Source organism: Asterias rubens, chromosome 19, assembly GCF_902459465.1.
Source record: "Asterias rubens chromosome 19, eAstRub1.3, whole genome shotgun sequence".
NCBI lineage: Eukaryota > Metazoa > Echinodermata > Asteroidea > Forcipulatida > Asteriidae > Asterias > Asterias rubens.
This window is the reverse complement of record NC_047080.1, coordinates 9,424,954-9,442,904: the sequence shown is the minus strand read 5'-3', so window position 1 is coordinate 9,442,904 and position 17,951 is coordinate 9,424,954. Positions and strand designations below refer to the sequence as shown.

The following is a 17,951-nucleotide window of genomic DNA, read 5'->3' as shown; positions in this document are numbered from 1 at the left end:
TTCATAGGCCGGACGATTGACTGGAAAATGACCAATTCCACGCCAGAGTTGTCCAGTGACAAGATTAACTTTCACACTAGGTTTAAGTTTCACCGCAACTTGACCTCAGAATTTTCCCACCCGGGCAAGTTTACAAATCTGTCACGACTTGATCTTTTGTTCTTGTCCACGTGGTACAAGTAAACAACATGACCACACAGCTCAAACAATTCTCGGGTTTCAAAACAAATGTATCGAACAAAACAACTCCGAGTAAACGGTGAACAGTTTTTCCTGAGAAGGAAATGGTACATCTCTCAAGTTGATGCGAAAAACCAACTTCTGACCTAGATGGTCCAATGGTCAAGGGCTTGTTATGAGAATTTCATTGATTTTGTTTATTGAAAATTCTTTATAATAGACCTGCCTCAATTTCTTTTAAAGGAATGCGCTTGATACTAACTTGCCCCCCATAAGCCAGTACACAGGCTTATAATGAAAGTTTCATTGGTTGTTAGTACATTTTGAACATTTACGTATTTCCCACCAATTTTTTTTAAAGCAACCTTGAGTCGAGATGGAAATTTAAAATGGTTTGGGTTAAATAAAAAATCGTGACAGAATAACATTTCGGTGGTATTCCCTACTCCCTAGCTAAATTAATTAAAATACAGCTTTAAAACAGTTACTTTAAAAACACAAGCAATGGATACAAAACAAATTGTCTTCATTTTAACATCGCACAATATATGCATTTATTGGTTGTACAAAATAATCTTATTTTTTATTTAGTTTAAAACACTACATCTTTCGGCATAAAATATACACACTGTTCCTTATATACAAACTCACTGTCACACGTTTGTTTATCAAGTAAAAACAATACATTTTCTTAGTTATCTAATTGCTCTGGCTAAATTAAAATGTTCCAAGAGGACATCTTCACTCTGTCACACCAACATGTAAAGTATTTGGTTTCAGTGAGTTGACGTCAAAACCCACCCCATCAACACTTAAATATTTGGCTGTTCCGAAACAAGAGGCTTGCTTGGTGACCACATCATTAGGTCTTGATGTATAGGCGGCCCTTGGCAACACACTTAGACACAGCTGCAGAAATTGCCTTAGCCACAAATTAGGACACAGCCTTTCCTTGATAAACAATAATGTTTCTTCAAGTAAAATTTTAATGGCCCTTTTCTTAAATGAAAAATTCCCGTCAGCCATTTTCGGGTGTTTTATTTTTTTCATTATTAATTACACACAAAATAATTTCCCATCCTTTACACAGTTTTTTCTTTTTTGGACCTCTGTGAAAGAAATTGGTGCAGGGATGACACTTTGCAAAAGTGAAAGTATTTGAAATACAACACAGAGAAGAAAAAAACACACCTTTCTTTAGCCATCGAGAAAGACCCTGCTATGGTTGAAACGTCAGGCCATTAACTATTTTTTTTTGCAATACCAAAGGTCATTTTGGTTGGTAAGCACTAAGCAGTTTGCAAAAGCTTGTTATATTTTATCAGAAAAAAAAACAGTCAAGCCTATTCAACATGGTTTTTCCAACCGACATCTCAGCTTATTTCTTGACAGCACTTCTTGTTGGTCCTCTACTGGTCTTTGCGCTAACAGGCTTAGCTTTTGCACTGCCTGAAACAGCGCCCCCTTGTGCTGGTTTTGAGACAGGTCTAGGCTGCACACTTCTTTTCTTCATTCTGTCTTCTTTTAGCTGTCAAATAATAAAATGCATTAAACAGACATCTCATTTGCTGATAGGTTCATGGAATACGATTTAGGTTATAGTTTGTTGAAATGAAAGAGACAAAACAATCGTCCAAAAAAACACAATGTGATATATTAATGTTTTTAGCTTTCTTTTCAGCATATGTGATGGGGTCAATCAAAATGAGTTGGTTGTCGACCCAGGTAATTTGAAAAAGCAAAATCTATAATCTGTTCAATTTTGATACCACATTTGGTTCAAATGTTGTGAAAGTAGGAACAACAAGAAATACAAGAGAATAAAACTGAGGAAAAGGGGTTTAAAGTTGAACAGTTTATTGAGCTTGATTTGCCTTCCTTCTATCATTAAAATTTGAGATATTTTTCTTACCCTCTGTTGGTACCTCATCTCATAATAGTCCATATCTGCATCGGTTCCGGTCATCTTAAAGTTTGCCATCTTCTCGGTCAGAGCGTCTACTTTCTTATCAGGGCCCTCAAGCTCCTTGAAGGTGTTTGCATGCATCCGAAGGAAAGGATTATCGGATGAGGTGATTGGCTGGTTAAGGAACTCCTCACTGGCTGGACCTATCAGGTGAGCCGAACCAAAACAGTTAGACATTATGCAGACTAAAACAACTCACTCATGAGTTTCACTTTTTATTAGATGATAGTTTTGCATCGGGGATCTTACACCGATGTGTATTTAGCACTACATGTATATACTCAGTACTTTCCACATATCTGTGAAAAAATCTAAAGGCAAATCACTCACATGGGATTTAAAACCAATGGCCTTTCCATTGCTAGAGCAGATGTCTTACCAACCAGCTAGTCCATTGGCTAGAGGCAATTCCAATCTTATGTGTTTGCAAGGGGTACCGCAATGAATTAATAGATATTTCTCTTTTGAACTGTATTTATTAAGTTTAGGGTTTTTCAAAAACTTTCTTAAAATGTTCTTTTTTTGTTCAAGGATTAGAGTTAGGATTAAGGTACAGACAACTCAAGTTTTGGGATAGGATTAGGCTGGAGTTTTTTTTATATAAAGATTGCTATTTTTTTTGGGTGAGAGTGCATGGAAGCTAAGGTTTATTAGACTTTAAAATTAGATCTTTGGTTGGAATTTGCTGTCTCTATTTTTCTATTCATCCCTCTAACTTCACAAGTAACCTTTTGAGGTCCTTCTTACCTATTCCGCTGTCATCTAGCCTCATGTATGCCTCAGCGAGCGAGCTGAACCCCGTCAGGCCGCCCATAGCTGCGTACGGTGTGTCGTGGCCCACAGGATGACCCCTGGCCAGTCTCTCTTCCTTGGTCTCAATTATCATCTCATGGAGGTACGTCGGCTGCTCACAGGAACAAGTGAAGGAACTCTTGAAAGAGACGCAGTTGCAGCTGGCTAGATGGTGAACAAAAAAGGATTAGTGATACTCTTGTGAGTATTTACTAATATATTAAACATAAAAAGGACTTTCTTTTCCGGTCATGATACTTTTGTCCTTGGACAAGACATTTGACTCTAATAATTACTTCTCATCGCCCAGTGGTAAATGGATACTTGTGAGGGCAGAGATAGTTCTTGTGATTGATTGAAACTTTTAAAACTTGGCAGCACAGGCTGTAGGATACTCCCGAGGGAGCTGAGATTGTTAAAGGAATGAAAACATTTAAATGGCTCAGTGACCAGGGGTAATTATGTTTGAAGCTCATTGATTATTCTTTGGAAGTGCGCTATGTAAGAGTCACTATTGTTATTTTTGAGGCCACAAATAAAGAGGGATTTTTTTGTTTTAAATGCATCAAACGGTATACTCACATTTCATACAGGCATGACTTGGGTCTTCGGAGTGTTCATCAGTGAAGTGTTTACAACGGCAGCGAAGTGGACGACTTCCATTCAGGGGGACGTAATTGTAGGATCTACATTTGCAACCTTTGACCCGACATGGTAGTAGGATCGGCCGCTCTGTAGGTAGCTCCTTGAAGTCTGTTTTGTGCTGCTTGTACCTTGAAAAACAGTGTTATAGATTGTTTTAATGATTGCCATCGTAATGCTGATTTATAGACACAGTTTTAAAGAAAGATACAAAGTTTCAGCTGTATACAGTGTAAAGGCTCGGTCCCACTGCAGCGATAACGAGAACGATAACGACGCAAAGAGAACGCATTCCATTGGTTGAATGAGCGTGTGCATATGCTGCGTGGAGCAATTCAACCAATAGAATGCGTTCTCTTTGCGTCGTGATCGTTATCGTTATCGCTGCAGTGTGACTCGGCCTTAATACTTGCTGAGAAAATAGCTAAAAACTTGTCACTGTATTTTCCCATGAACTTTGAATTCATTTTCATTCAGCGAGGTGACAGCGGGTACAAACTGCATCTCAGATCACAGCATTTGAGGACAGACACCAATAATAATTTCTCAGATCAAATTTGTTTTGGAAAAAGTTATCCAAACCACATTATACTTTGAAGTTCATACTATCAATCTAAAAAGTAGATAATTTTTAAGGGAACTTGGCATCCTCTATGCCACAAGGGGATATAAACACCAAACTGGCAACAGCCATCAATCTCTCACATAAATATATTGGTTTAACGTCTATGGTTACGATTCAGTAACTAGACAACAATACTTATTCTAGTCATTGTGAAATCAGCAGTTAGCTTGAGAAAATTTGAACCCACAACCTTTTGATTGCAAGTCCTGCAGTCTAACCACTGGACCACAGTGACCTGTGTACCTGTATTACCTACCTATGTTGACAAAAGCATGGAGTTTCTGGTCCAACAAGCTTGCAGTCCCAGCCTCTAGGAGAGGTCCAACTCACAAATAGTCGATTCTTCATTCTGGCTGGAATGACCTCTTTCTTGTAGGCTTCATACTGCTCTGGTGATAATAACTCACCACTATGACCGCCATCGTCCTCACCAACAATTCTGTAATAAAATGTTTCTCAAAAATAATATTATGTTAAAACCATCTAAAGTATAAATCTATTTTATTTTATGTTTACATCATTCACCAAATTAAAAAATACATTTAGACATAAATGTAGTTTGGATGTGTTGCAGGGTTTATTTGTGGCGGTATGGGAACTGAAAATAAAAAGCAGTTTGTTATTTGTTTGTTTAGAAATTAGACAATCTTCTTGTCAGGATTGGGACTTGACAAACTTACACTACCACACATGGGGATATATTACAAACCGTATAACGCCATTAACAAACCCTCTCTCAACCTCAATAACAAAAAACAAATACAAACATTTGTTAACTTTAGATAGAGTCTATCATTATGAATTGCACGAATCAAAAAGATTGTGATTCAGTAACTAGACAACAATAATTATTCTAGTCAGTCATTCTGAAATCAGCGGGTTAGCTTGGTTGGATTCAAACCCATAACCGAACTTTGTGCGCGAACACAAGCCCTGCCTTTGAATTGCAGTTTGACCACGGTGCATTGTTTTCTTCAAAATCATTTGACTCGCACAAAAGGTAAGCAACCCCATTCTTACCATCTATATTCCAAACAATAATAATGATCGGCTGACTCTAGCCCCACTTGTGTAGCCAAGCAAGTGGGGCTAAAGTGGGGCTAGACTGACTCTAGGGGTCCTACTACTTGCCGTCAACTCGCTGTCAACTCACTTGCGCCGTCAACTCGCCGTCAACTCCTCCATTATACATTTAAAATCCACAAAAGAAACATAGAACTGTAAAGTATCAGCTCAAAGAGAATTCGCGAAAGTTTTAGGTCATATTTCGGAATAAAAATTGAGTTTTTTTCTCGTGAAAAAATTATCTCGAAACAGCAAAACCGTCGGCTGCCATCTTGCTTTTTCACAGTCTTGGCCCAAGATGTCAATGATTGGTACTTTTTTTTATCAACACAAAGTCGATTTTGTGAATGAATTTTTACCGAAAACCATGAGAAATATGTAGTTTAGCCCAGACTTAACACTTCCGTGTCCCATTTATAAATTTTTCATGTAAATTTAATGAGTTGACGGCACGAAAATGAGTTGACGGCGAGTTGACGGCAAGTCGGTGAGTTGACGGCAAGTAGTAGGACCGGACTCTAGTCATTGTGAAATAAGCGGTTAGGTCACAGGTGGGGTTGTTACACACAACCTTGTGGTTGCAAATCAAGATTCTGATATTGATAGTGATAGTATGATATCTTTAATTATTAAAAAAAAAAAATACTTGAGAAATGTAAACCATAACATAATAAATAGAAAGGTTTGCGGTAAAACACCATGTAAGTAGTAACTAATTGTAATGACTATCTCTAATGAGTTGGGGTGGTTCTGAAAAGAACCGTTGGTTTCAACTCGACGTTTTGATCAGTACGCTCTGATCGCTTCTGGAGAAAGCTGGACTCTGCAGGCTGCTTAAGTACCACCCCAACTCATTAGAGGGGTAATCTTCCGGTCGTCGCCACCAATTTATCCGCCGTTAATTAACTCCAAAACCACTGAATTTTTTTCTTACCTGAGAAGAAGGGTTAACGCATATATACATCCAGAAAAAAAAGAGAGAAAAAAAACGTAACAGTTTGTAAACAAAGGTCAAAATTGGGCCGTTTTCGACTCCCAGTGACATCGAACTCCGCCATGTTTATGTTGTTTGTGTGTGTGAGTGTTGTTGTTCAACACTCCAATCAGTCGGTCAGCGTCCATGCGCAATGGAAAAAATCGCTAGGACTGATTCATTTCCGAAATGGGTACACTGAAATTATTTTGGGAAGGGAGGAGGGGAGGGAGGGAGGACGGAGGGAAATTCGAACAAACCACAAAATAACCACGTGCGTTTATGAAGGTAATGTTATGTTATAAGAATAGGCTGTTATGGTTTCAATACAATGACCGTCATTGCATAATAAGCAGGTTGACCTAGTCTACGGGCCTGTACGGCGGGGGTATATCTTATTTTAGCCACCCAGCAAAAATAAGGGGAAATGAAGTCCAACATCCATGTAATGTATAATAATCCCTTTAAATTGCAGTTGGATGATATGGACATTTTGCCTTATTTGAACTTGGGGTCACCAGTTGCTTTTGAGTATGTTTTAGGTAAGGGATCATGTTGCATTATTAATCGAATATTTGTAAGGGACAATTTTCTTGGAAGTTATTTAAATTAATAAACGGTAATGTGTTGGTTGGTTAACTATGATTCTATCTTTGGATTTATTTGTCTGGCGTTTCTGCGGAGCAGTGCCTTAAAGTAGGGTAGTCGTGAGAGTTGTCGGGGACGGGCCAATTCAAAAACGTTTCGGTGGTTTATACAACAGCAAGATGTCACTGAGGATTTGGTCGAAGTGGTCGACCAGGGCATTCTGACGGCGCCACATGTATTCGGCCAACCGGAAACCGAAGCCGTCGGTAGAGCTGGTAGCGTGGGTGCTCGGCAGACTCCTCTTGATCTGCCACCACTGGCACTCAATATTTTGAGTATGAGCGCCAGTGGTAGGATCAACGAAATTTAAGGAGTGATTTACCGTGAGATGAGTAAAATTTTCCTGACTGAGGCAATCATATGCTTTCCAACAGTCCGATATGATTGTGGATCCAGCGGCCACATATTCCTTAATTAAAGGAATAAGGGTCGCTGAATCCCGCTTTGGCACCTCAATCAGGAAAATTTCCTTTGTCTCACGGCAAATGCCGCCTAACACCCACTTACCCTCAACCAAACGACCTCGGTTGTATTTCCGGCGACCGAATTTTGACTCGTCGATTTCGACCGTCATGCCCGGCCCACCAATCCCCTTGCTGCACCGTTCCTCGACGGCACGAAGACAAACCTCGCGGCAAAAAGTGAACCAGTCCACGACAGTTTTACTACTGGTTTGTTCACCTTCGTGGACTGATGTTTCTCTAATTGCCGCAGAGGTTGTCGCTCGTGCCGCCCAGTAGTAGGTGAGCTTGAGGATTTTTTTCAGTGACATCTTGCTGTCGCTAAACCAGCTGCCATGACGGATGCTGCAATTGCGAGACCGCTTCCGGCACCCCCGATGTGTGCACCGCCACGAGAACCCGTCGGCATGGTCCGTCTTCACGGACCATGTCAACGGGTGGCGGCAGTACCGGCAATCGGGGGCGTCGGCAATTAGTCCACGTTCTTTGCAGAACGCAATTGCAGCATCCGGCGTGGCAACAGTCTCAAACAATCTCTCAGCATTCCAAAAGGTATTCATGTTTCAACTTAGAAAGCATGACAACATGACTTCAAGACTTCAAGAGCTTCCTTATATAGCCCAACAGAACAATTGGGAGACTTTCTAAATAATTACTCTTGGTGATTACGTGCGTCCTCGGTGGAACTCCCCTCGGGACTCATACTAGTGGAACAATCCAAATAACCTTTCACGTGACTGATGCGTGAAGGAGTTCGTCATTCAGGACGGTATGAATATTCAACTTATGCAAAGCACTGGACAATCACAGCTTATTTTAATATTCATTTAAATTACATATTCATTATGACCTTTATTGACCCAGGTAATGGCAAACACATCTAGGACAGACAACTAAATTTGGTATCAACGCCTCGTAGCCCGGTGGGTTAGGCTATGGACTATTGAATGTATAGTAACTTGTTAACTCTGCTTTACAGGTTCGACTCCCGGTACTGCATTACATTATTTCAATGATTACTAACTATCCATTTCTTCCAGCATAGACACCAGATAGAGATACATGGAGACTGGATGAGAGAGAAGGCAGGATCGAGGAGAGAAGGGAGAAACGGGACCTGTAGACAATTCACGGGGTGTTTTTTTACATAAATTTTATAGGTTTTTAGTTTTTTTTTTTTTTTTTTTTTTTTTTTTTTTTTTAACCGATCCCCTATAAAAACCACTTTTTCATCCTAGCCCAATCGATTGAAAACCTCCTCAGGTGCACAAAAAAAAAAAAAAAAAAAAAAAAAAAAAGTGCCGGAAGTTGGTGGCGACGACGTAAAATTTTTCCCATTAGAGATAGTCATTACATGGTGTTACCACAAACCTTTCTATATCGTATTTCCACCATGCAAAGTTTCAAATCCTACAAATGTAAACAACTCCATCCTTACCGTCTATATTCCAAATATTGATCTACTGACTCCGCAGCACCTTTGCCAAACTTGAGATGGTAACTGGGACTAGCCATCTCAATTGTCTGAAACCAATGAAAACCAAACTATGGGAGAAACATGAAGGAAAAAACACTAATCTGTAAAGTAAAACCATTCGGGACATCCAGTGCGAAACCAGCGTCTCCGTTGTTATAGTTATAGCGCCACCAAGTGGTGAGAATTCGTCCAGTGTTTACTATTTCCTTTTTAACTCGAGAGGGCGCTGTACTCATCTTGCATAACCAGTATTTTGATTGACGAAATCTTGCTGACACTTCCTTTCCTTTATTCTTTTGATTAATATTGACAGTGACAATGTCTCTGCCAAGATTAACGAAAGCATTTCTACGCTTACCATGTTGCTCATTGGGGGCTGTAGCATCATTTCGTGGTAAACAGGTTAGTTGAAATACAAACACTAAGACTTTTTTATTAAGAGTGAGAATTTTTTTACTAGTATTACTTTTACTTTTTTAGCAGACGACCAAGAGTTCTGGGCCCAATTTCATAGAGCTGCTAAGCGCAAAAAATTTGCTTAGCATGAAATTTCTTTCTTGATAAAAACGGGATTACCAACCAAATTTCCATGTGAATTTAAAAAAAGGCAAGCAACAGCTGAATACCAGTAACAAGCAACATGCAACAAATGGAAATTTGGTTGGTAAACCTTTTTTTTTAACAAGGAAGAAATTTCATGCTAAGCAAATTTTCGTGCTTAGCAGCTCTATGAAATTGGGCCCTGATTAGGCTGCTGGTAGCCCAGGTTGGACTCCTCCTTTGCAGGCAACGTCATTGCGGTGGCACTGACTGACGTCCTACCAGGGCTAGGCTGCTGGTACTGGTGATGCCGCGGCACGGTCTGGACGTCGAGTCTTGAATTGAATTTGTAAAAAAAAAAAAATGCAGTTTAAATTTTTATTGTTATTTTAAATTTAAGTGCATACAAAAGTTAATGATCGATGAACCCTGATTGGCCTGAACCCTACATCAGGTCTTTTCAAATGCAAAACTAAAAGAAGTTTATTTAAAAAGATTTATGCAAAAAAAATTGAATGAATCAACTAAGTTTTTTACTCAAGTCTTACTTAAAAACCCACTACTCACACTAGGAGTCTTACTCTTACTTAGTCTTAGAACGGTCTTTATTCTTGATTTAATAAAGGTAATATTGACCACAACACAGAACATTGCAGAAAAAACAGTACTTGGTTTTGGTATTTGAAAAGAGCATTTTGAAGTTTGTCTTACACTAGAGAGAAAGGAAATAACAACATTGTAGTGTACCTTGTTGAGCTGTAAATGGCTCCCTTTTCACATTGGTCTTTTAACATCAGAGTCGCCATAAAACGGACCACCTTTGATACATGTTTAAAACGCGAAGTTTTCAAAGGTTGCAAAGTGCGTGGTACTTTGATTGCAAATTTCTCCCACTTTGGACATGTATCAAAGGTGGGCTGTAAGTAATGGCGACTATGTGATGAGACTGATGTTATCTAAAAGAGAGCCATTGACACCTCAACAAGGTGGGCTAGTAGCAGTAGGCCTAGTCTAGTTAGTGTAGGTATTTGACTGTGCATTCATTACAGGTGTACAATCTGTTTGGCCCTCACTGTTTACGCCTTAGTTCGGGCAGCTATGCTTTCCAAATATCACTCAAGTCAAACAATGTGCGGCTTTTGTACTGTGCTAGACTTTTATAGAAAGAACTTGGGCTAAACCCAACTTTATATTTTGCTTTCAATTTCATTACAGCAAAGGTTGTCGTTGCTTGTTGACGTTTTGGAAAGACATCAACTTTGTCGTCACCTGTCAACGATCAAGCCAAACTTAGCTCCAGCTAATCAAAGTAGGACTCAAGAGGGCGCTTCATCCGATACCTCCGACATACCATCTGCGTTTGGTCATTTATTATTGATTATTCCGGCAGCGGCATTTTGTCTTGGAACGTGGCAAGTAAAGCGTCGGAAGTGGAAGCTGAATTTAATTCGCGATATGGAGATGAGGACAACTGCTCCACCAGTTGCACTCAAATCAATTGAGTAAGTGCATAAACTACAAACCCTGAACCTTTTTTTTTCTGTTGTCACTGCAGTCCAGTGTTTTTACTGCATGACTTGCAATTACAAGGTTATGGGTTCAAATCCCCCAAGCTAATTGCTCTTTGCTGAATGACTAGAATAAGTATTGTAGTCTAGTTACCAAATCGCACTTTCTTGATTTGTGCAAAATCATAATTAAACCAATGTTTGTATGAGAGAGATCAGGGCCCAATTTCATAAAGCACAAAAATTGCCTTAGCATGAAATTTCTTCCTTGATAAAAACAGGATTACCAACCAAATTTCCATTTGTTGCATGTTGCGTTGTTTGCTAGTCCTGAAAATCACTTGGAAATTTGGTTGGCATTCCTGTTTTTATCAAGGGAGAAATGTCATGCTAAGCAAATTTGTGTGCTTAGCAGCACTATGAAATTGGCCCCAGCTGTTTCCAGCTTGCCGTTTCCCCTCCTTGTGGGAGTTTCCCGAGTTCCCTTGTTTGGAAGATCATGGTTCCCTTGTTTTAGAAGATCATGGTTCCCTTGTTTGGAAGATCATGGTTCCCTTGTTTTAGAAGATCATGGTTCCCTTGTTTTAGAAGATCATGGTTCCCTTGTTTTAGAAGATCATGGTTCCCTTGTTTGGAAGATCATGGTTCCCTTGTTTTAGAAGATCATGGTTCCCTTGTTTGGAAGATCATGGTTCCCTTGTTTGGAAGATCATGGTTCCCTTGTTTTAGAAGATCATGGTTCCCTTGTTTTAGAAGATCATGGTTCCCTTGTTTGGAAGATCATGGTTCCCTTGTTTGGAAGATCATCTGAACAAACGAACGAAGCCTTGTTAATTTTTTTGGAAAACTAAATTTGCTCAACAAACAAAGAAATGTTCCCAGCAAAGTTGAAAGGCGACAAGACATGAAGTATGCTAAGCAAACTAGCTCTGTAGACAGTCTGTAGAATGTAAGTCAACAAGTCCAGCATCTCCAGTCATTCTACAGTATTGGATAGTTGCTGATGTAGGTCTGTAGACATTCTGTAGCAAAGAACCATTCTACTTCAGTATCATGCTGAAACAATGATGCTAAATATTTTGTCTGAAAATGTTATTTCATTTGCAGCACAGACGATCTTGCAGCTCTCGAGTACCAGCGTGTTAAGGTCCGAGGAGAGTTCGACCACTCCAAAGAGGTCTTAATTCTACCACGCACCTTGAACAAACCACCGCAAGGAGACGCTGGTAGTTTAATATCAAGGGGAGAACCAGGCGCTCATGTTGTCACGCCGTTCTACTGTCCAGACTTGGGGTAAGTGTGATGACACTGGGTCCAGTGGTTAGACTGCTGGACTTGCAATCACAAGGTTGTGGGTGTGAATCCTACCAAACTAACCGCTGATTTCATAATGTTGTCAGGCCATTTTACTGTCCAGACTTAGGTCAAGTGTGGATTGCATTTGATGAAGAAGCATCGGGGTCCAGTGGTTAGACTGCTGGACTTGCAATCACAAGGTTGTGGGTTCAACTTTATTGACGATAAGCTTCGATCAGCGCCAAGCGGTGCTCTCCATGGAGGACCTCAGTACAAAAATTGAAAATTATCAAAATTATCTCAAGTCAATTTGTTTTTGTGCAAACCCAAACTGTTTGAAGTGTATGCAGTAAGTTTCCCTTGTGGTTTGTTACTTACAGGCAGTGGACACTATTGGTAATTACTCAAAATAGTTGTTGGCATAAAACCTTTCTTGGTGACAAGTAATGGGGAGAGGTTGATGGTATAAAACATTGTGTGAAACGGCTCCCTCTGAAGTGCCATAGTTTTTGAGAAAGAAGTAATTTTCCACGATTTTGATTTCGAGACCTCAGATTCAGAACTTTAGGCCTCGAAGTCAACCATCTAAACGCACACAACTTCGTGTGACAAGGGTTATTTTTCTTTCATTGTTATCTCGCAACTTCAATGACCGATTGAGCTCAAATTTTCACAGGTTTGTTATTTTATGCATATGTTGAGATACACCAACTGTGAGGGCTAGTCTTTGACAATTACCAATAGTGTCCACTGCCTTTAAAGACAGTGGACACTATATTAGTAATTAACCAAAATAATTATAAGCATAACACCTTACCTGGTGACTAGTAATTGGGAGAGGTTGATAGTATAAAACATGAAGTGACATACTTTTCGAGAAAGGAGTAATTTTCCACAAAATTGATTTCGAGACCTCAGATTTAGAAATTGAGGTCTCAAAATCAACCACAATTTCATGATAACAAGAGCTTTCTTTCGTTATTATCTCGCAACATCGACGACCAATTGAGCTCAAATTTTCACAGGTTTGTTATTGTATGCATATATACACCAAGTGAGAAGACTGGTCTTTGACAATTACCAATAGTGTCCACTGTCTTTAACATTTTACTCTGTTTATTTTGTTTTATTACAGAGTGAGCATTTTGGTAAACAGAGGGTTTGTTTCCAAATCTTTGACTGATCCAGCTAAAAGACAAAGGGGCCAGGTAAGAAGCATGTTTGTGATTTTTTCCCAATTTAAAAAAAAAACTTAATTCGGATGTTGACATAAATTTCATTTAATTTAATTTATTTTATTTGTGAAGCCAAGGACTCTCAGAAAACTGAATTTAATCTCTCCTACTAGCTAAGAGCCCAGTGGAGAGAAGATAAAGAGGGACATTTCAGTTTTAGATGTGGGAGCTCAATACAAGAGAGTTATTCCAGGGTAAAACTCAAGCAGTCAAGATTTTGTCCCATTATAGTTTAGTTAATAGGTTGATTTAATTTTTTTCTTGCAGATTTCAGGGGAGATCGAGCTAGTTGGTCTTGTGCGCAAAACAGAAAAGGTATGATTTTAATTTCCTTTAATTTATTCACTATTTCGACTACAATAATCTCAAAGTTGTAGGGAAAACTAGGCGACTATAACTAACCTACATGTTTACTTGTTATTTTTGACAGAGGGCAGCATTTATGCCCAAGAATGATACACAGCGAGGTCGTTGGCATTACCTTGACCTTGAAGAGATGTCAAAGGTCACCGGAGCTGAACCTGTTATGATTGATGCAGACAGCTGTAAGTTAAACTTTGCCTCAGGTTTTTACCTGCAGTGACAGGAACCACTGCAGTGTCCACTGCCTTGAAGTGTGATCTCTTGCTACACGACAGCTAACAGTTTTGACTGTCACCCAGACAAAACATGTTGATACAATAAGGAAACTGCCAACATAGGGCGAGATAGTGGAGTGCCAGCAGGTTAACCAGATGTTGTTGGTTGTTGGTTCACATTCCCCTCTAGCAATTGTGTCTTTGTTCAGTCCTAAGTTATCAAAAGAAAAAGATGCATTTAGTTTTCCCTGATAGTTCTTTTCTTGTTTATTTTTGTCTCAATGTCGTCAATATTTATTATCTGGATAATTTAGGTCTAAGGTTATTTTGTTTTAGTACAGTTCTTACTGTGTAATTCTCTCTCTATACTATGTACTTCCCAGCTGAGTCTGCTCAGACTTCAATAAAATAACATGTTTCATTTTGTCTGTCTGTGATTAAGTCCTGTGGTTTTTCTCACAATTAACATTGGGTGTTTTCACTCTTGGGTGTTTTCGCTCTCTCTAGAAGTTTATCTTATTCACAACTACTGAGATTATAATTCTATTTGTCATCTGATACATTTGATGTTTTGTTGTTTATTTCAGCGTGTGATATCCCAGGTGGTCCTATTGGAGGTCAGTCAAGGGTCACACTACGGAATGAGCATCTTCAGTACATGATAACATGGTCAGTACATTTAAGTAATTCCTTCTACCCTGGCTTAAAAGTAACACCATTGGCCCTGTCTTTGCTGGCTCTTAGATAGTACATATTCCGCGATTAGCTCTAGCTTGCTCTTAACTGGCTTTTAGTTGGCTCCTTGCTGACTATTTGCTGGCTCATGGCTGGCATTCAGCTGGCACAAAGCCAACTCAAAAATCATCGCTGGCTCCAGCTGTGATTTGCTCTCAGCTCTAAGCTGGCTCTTAGCTCCAAGCTTTCTTTAAGCATGCTCAAACTGGCTCTTAGAACCTAACTGGCGCTAGCTGGCGTTTAGTTGGCTTCTAGCTGGCTCTAAGGTATCCTCTAGCTGGCTCTTAGCAGGTTCTTAAATGGCTCTAGCTTACCTTTAGATGGCTCATAGTTGGCTGTTAGCTGCTTGTTGGCTCTTAGCTGGCTCTTAGCAGGCTCTTAAAAGGCTCTTAGCTGACTCTAACCTGGCTCTCAGGTGGCCCCTAGCTGGCTCTTAGCAGGTTCTTAAATGGCTCTAGCTTACCTTTAGATGGCTCATAGTTGGCTGTTAGCTGCTTGTTGGCTCTCAGCTGGCTCTTAGCAGGCTCTTAAAAGGCTCTTAGCTGACTCTAAGCTGGCTCTCAGGTATCCTCTAGCTGGCTCTTAGCAGGTTCTTAAATGGCTCTAGCTTACCTTTAGATGGCTCATAGTTGGCTGTTAGCTGCTTGTTGGCTCTTAGCAGGCTCTTAAAAGGCTCTTAGCTGACTCTAACCTGGCTCTCAGGTGGCCCCTAGGTGGCTCTTAGCAGGTTCTTAAATGGCTCTAGCTTACCTTTAGATGGCTCATAGTTGGCTGTTAGCTGCTTGTTGGCTCTTAGCTGGCTCTTAGCAGGCTCTTAAAAGGCTCTTAGCTGACTCTAACCTGGCTCTCAGGTGGCCTCTAGCTGGCTCTTAGCAGGTTCTTAAATGGCTCTAGCTTACCTTTAGATGGCTCATAGTTGGCTGTTAGCTGCTTGTTGGCTCTTAGCTGGCTCTTAGCAGGCTCTTAAAAGGCTCTTAGCTGACTCTAACCTGGCTCTCAGGTGGCCCCTAGCTGGCTCTTAGCTAGCCCCTAGCCTAGCTGGCCCTATCTGTCTCTTTGCTGGCTCTTCACGGACTCTTAGCTGGCTCTAATTAGCTTTCTTATAGCTGGCCCTAGCTGGCTCTAATTAGCTGGCCCTAGCTGGCTCTTATCTGGCCTTAGCTGGCTCTTAGCTGGCCCTAGCTGGTTCGTAGCTGGCCATAGTTGGGTTGTCGCTGGCCCCAGCTGGCTCTTAGCTGGCCCTAGCTGGCTCTTGGCTGACCCTAGCTGGGCCGAGCTGGCCCTAGCTGGCTTCTTTCGGGCTCAAGCTGGCTCAAGCTTGCTCTTAGATCCTACAATCCCGGCCAAAATGCTTGGGCCACCCTTTCCTGATACAACAGTTCCCTGTGCACTTCCCATTCACATTCACATTCAAAACATTTGCCCCCCTGCCCCCCGCTCAATGTTGACTGTAATTTGGAACACAGTCGGCAAATGGAACCAACATTGAAAGGGGGCAGGGGGGCCCAACGAGATATGGCCGGGATTGTAGCTAGCCCTAGCAGTTTAGAAAGCCAACTACTAGCCACCTCTTAGCCGACTCTTGGCCTTCACTTAGATGGCTGCTCAAACTATCATATCAGTTTTATTTAAAGGTTACTTTCATTATCTTCTTGCATTATAAATACCAGGTACAGTCTCTCCTTCCTAACTGGTCTGATGTGGTTCTTTGGAATCTACAAGAAAAGACGGATGCTCAGCAAACCGGCTCTGTAGACAGTCTGTAGAATGAAAAGTCCACAAGCCCAGCATCTCCAGTCATTCTGCAGTATTGGATAGTTGCTGATGTAGGACCTACATAAGGTCTGTAGAGATTCTGTAGCAAAGGACCAAGTTGCATTTGGCTTTATGGTACTCAGTATCGTTTTGAAACGATTATGTATTTGCGGAGGACATTCTGTAACACCCAAGGTCTGCAGTACTTCATTCTGCAGAGCTTTACTGTGAGCTGATTTTGCATTTTGGATTATATGGTGACGTTCTTCTAGTGACTAATTGGACTGTAAAACTATGGCCCTCATTCTCTAGTGTTAAATCTACACCCATCCTCATGCTTGAGAATCTAATTGCAGTTTTGGTCAGGGATTTTAATCTGAGAAAAGAGAGCAGTCATGATGTGTTATTTCAAGCTTACCTGTTTTTGAGACCGTGTTTTGGCAAATCTTGGAGGTTGACGGCCTTGTATTTCGATATTGAAGGGGCGCAGCTATTCCTTTTCTGGCAAGGGCACTTCGATGAGGAAAATGTAAATTTGTAAATGAACTTTCCCAAAGGACACCACAGCAAAATTACGGGGCACCATGACAACATTTTTATCAGTGACAAATTATGTGACAAATTAAGCAAGAAACCTTTTTTTTTTTTTGCCTTTCGTTTGAAGCAAGTTGTATTTTCGGGACTTAATACGCTTTGATATTAATAAACTAAACTTCAAATGAGTTTGTCGTATCCCTTTAATTTATTCTGTAAATTTTGAGGTATTCCTTTAACATCACCTGGTGGCACAGCTTCTGGATGTGCACCATAACTTTTTCAAATTTTGCCTAAAAAATCATAAGGCTATAGCCTTGTGAACTTTTCAAATTTGCCGAAAAAGTCACAAGGCTTTTCAAATTTTGCCTAGAAAATCATAAGGCTTGTGAACTTTTCAAATTTTGCCAAAAAAGTCACAAGGCTATTATATAGCCTTGTGAACTTTTCAAATTTGCCAAAAAAGTCACAAGGCTATAGCCTTGTGAACTTTTCAAATTTGCCGAAAAAGTCACAAGGCTTGTGAACTTTTCAAATTTTGCCGAAAAAGTCATGTGAACTTTTCAAATTTTGCCGAAAAAGTCATAAGGCTATAGCCTTGTGAACTTTTCAAATTTTGCCGAAAAAGTCACAAGGCTATAGCCTTGTGAACTTTTCAAATTTTGCCTAAAAGGTCATAAGGCTATATAGCCTTGTGAACTTTTCAAAGTTTGCCGAAAAATTCACAAGGCTATAGCCTTGTGAACTTTTCAAATTTGCCGAAAAAGTCACAAGGCTATAGCCTTGTGAACTTTTCAAATTTTGCCGAAAAAGTCACAAGGCTATAGCCTTGTGAACTTTTCAAATTTTGCCGAAAAAGTCATAAGGCTATAGCCTTGTGAACTTTTCAAATTTTGCCGAAAAAGTCATGTGAACTTTTCAAATTTTGCCGAAAAAGTCAC

The 17,951-nt window shown here is 40.1% G+C and overlaps 2 protein-coding genes across 3 annotated transcripts; one reads left to right on the top strand and one right to left on the bottom strand.

Moving 5' to 3' along the window:
- Positions 1-1,535: 1,535 nt before the first annotated feature.
- LOC117303181 (protein FAM221A-like) lies at positions 1,536-8,965 on the bottom strand. The gene is made up of 6 exons (XM_033787310.1): positions 8,791-8,965; positions 4,462-4,644; positions 3,521-3,711; positions 2,894-3,103; positions 2,093-2,289; positions 1,536-1,708 (listed from the first exon to the last, which is right to left on the bottom strand). Exons 1-6 carry the CDS (start codon positions 8,865-8,867, stop codon positions 1,559-1,561), a joined length of 1,008 nt encoding a protein of 335 aa, XP_033643201.1. The 5' UTR covers positions 8,868-8,965; the 3' UTR covers positions 1,536-1,558.
- Positions 3,590-17,198, top strand: LOC117303182 (surfeit locus protein 1-like). 2 transcript variants are annotated; one of them, XM_033787312.1, is made up of 9 exons: positions 3,590-3,672; positions 9,143-9,231; positions 10,585-10,871; positions 11,985-12,170; positions 13,309-13,381; positions 13,676-13,723; positions 13,839-13,953; positions 14,574-14,655; positions 16,392-17,198. In XM_033787312.1, the coding sequence occupies exons 2-9, from the start codon at positions 9,148-9,150 to the stop codon at positions 16,474-16,476; spliced, it is 960 nt and encodes a 319-aa protein (XP_033643203.1). In that variant the 5' UTR covers positions 3,590-3,672; positions 9,143-9,147; the 3' UTR covers positions 16,477-17,198. The 2 variants fall into 2 exon arrangements, with proteins under 2 accessions (XP_033643203.1, XP_033643202.1); XM_033787311.1 differs by lacking the exon at positions 3,590-3,672 and having other exon boundaries at positions 9,067-9,231.
- Positions 17,199-17,951: the final 753 nt, after the last annotated feature.

Excerpts from the sequence above, each read along its gene's own strand:
- LOC117303181 (XM_033787310.1), bottom strand. The coding sequence starts at position 8,867 with ATGGCTAGTCCCAGTTACCATCTCAAGTTTGGCAAAGGTGCTGCGGAG. Across the intron at positions 3,104-3,520 it reads AAGTCATGCCTGTATGAAAT|CCAGCTGCAACTGCGTCTCT; the intron begins GTGAGTATACCG and ends TTCACCATCTAG. Across the intron at positions 2,290-2,893 it reads GCTAGATGACAGCGGAATAG|GTCCAGCCAGTGAGGAGTTC; the intron begins GTAAGAAGGACC and ends CTCACCTGATAG.
- LOC117303182 (XM_033787312.1), top strand. The coding sequence starts at position 9,148 with ATGTCTCTGCCAAGATTAACGAAAGCATTTCTACGCTTACCATGTTGC. Across the intron at positions 12,171-13,308 it reads TTCTACTGTCCAGACTTGGG|AGTGAGCATTTTGGTAAACA; the intron begins GTAAGTGTGATG and ends GTTTTATTACAG. Across the intron at positions 13,724-13,838 it reads TTGTGCGCAAAACAGAAAAG|AGGGCAGCATTTATGCCCAA; the intron begins GTATGATTTTAA and ends TATTTTTGACAG.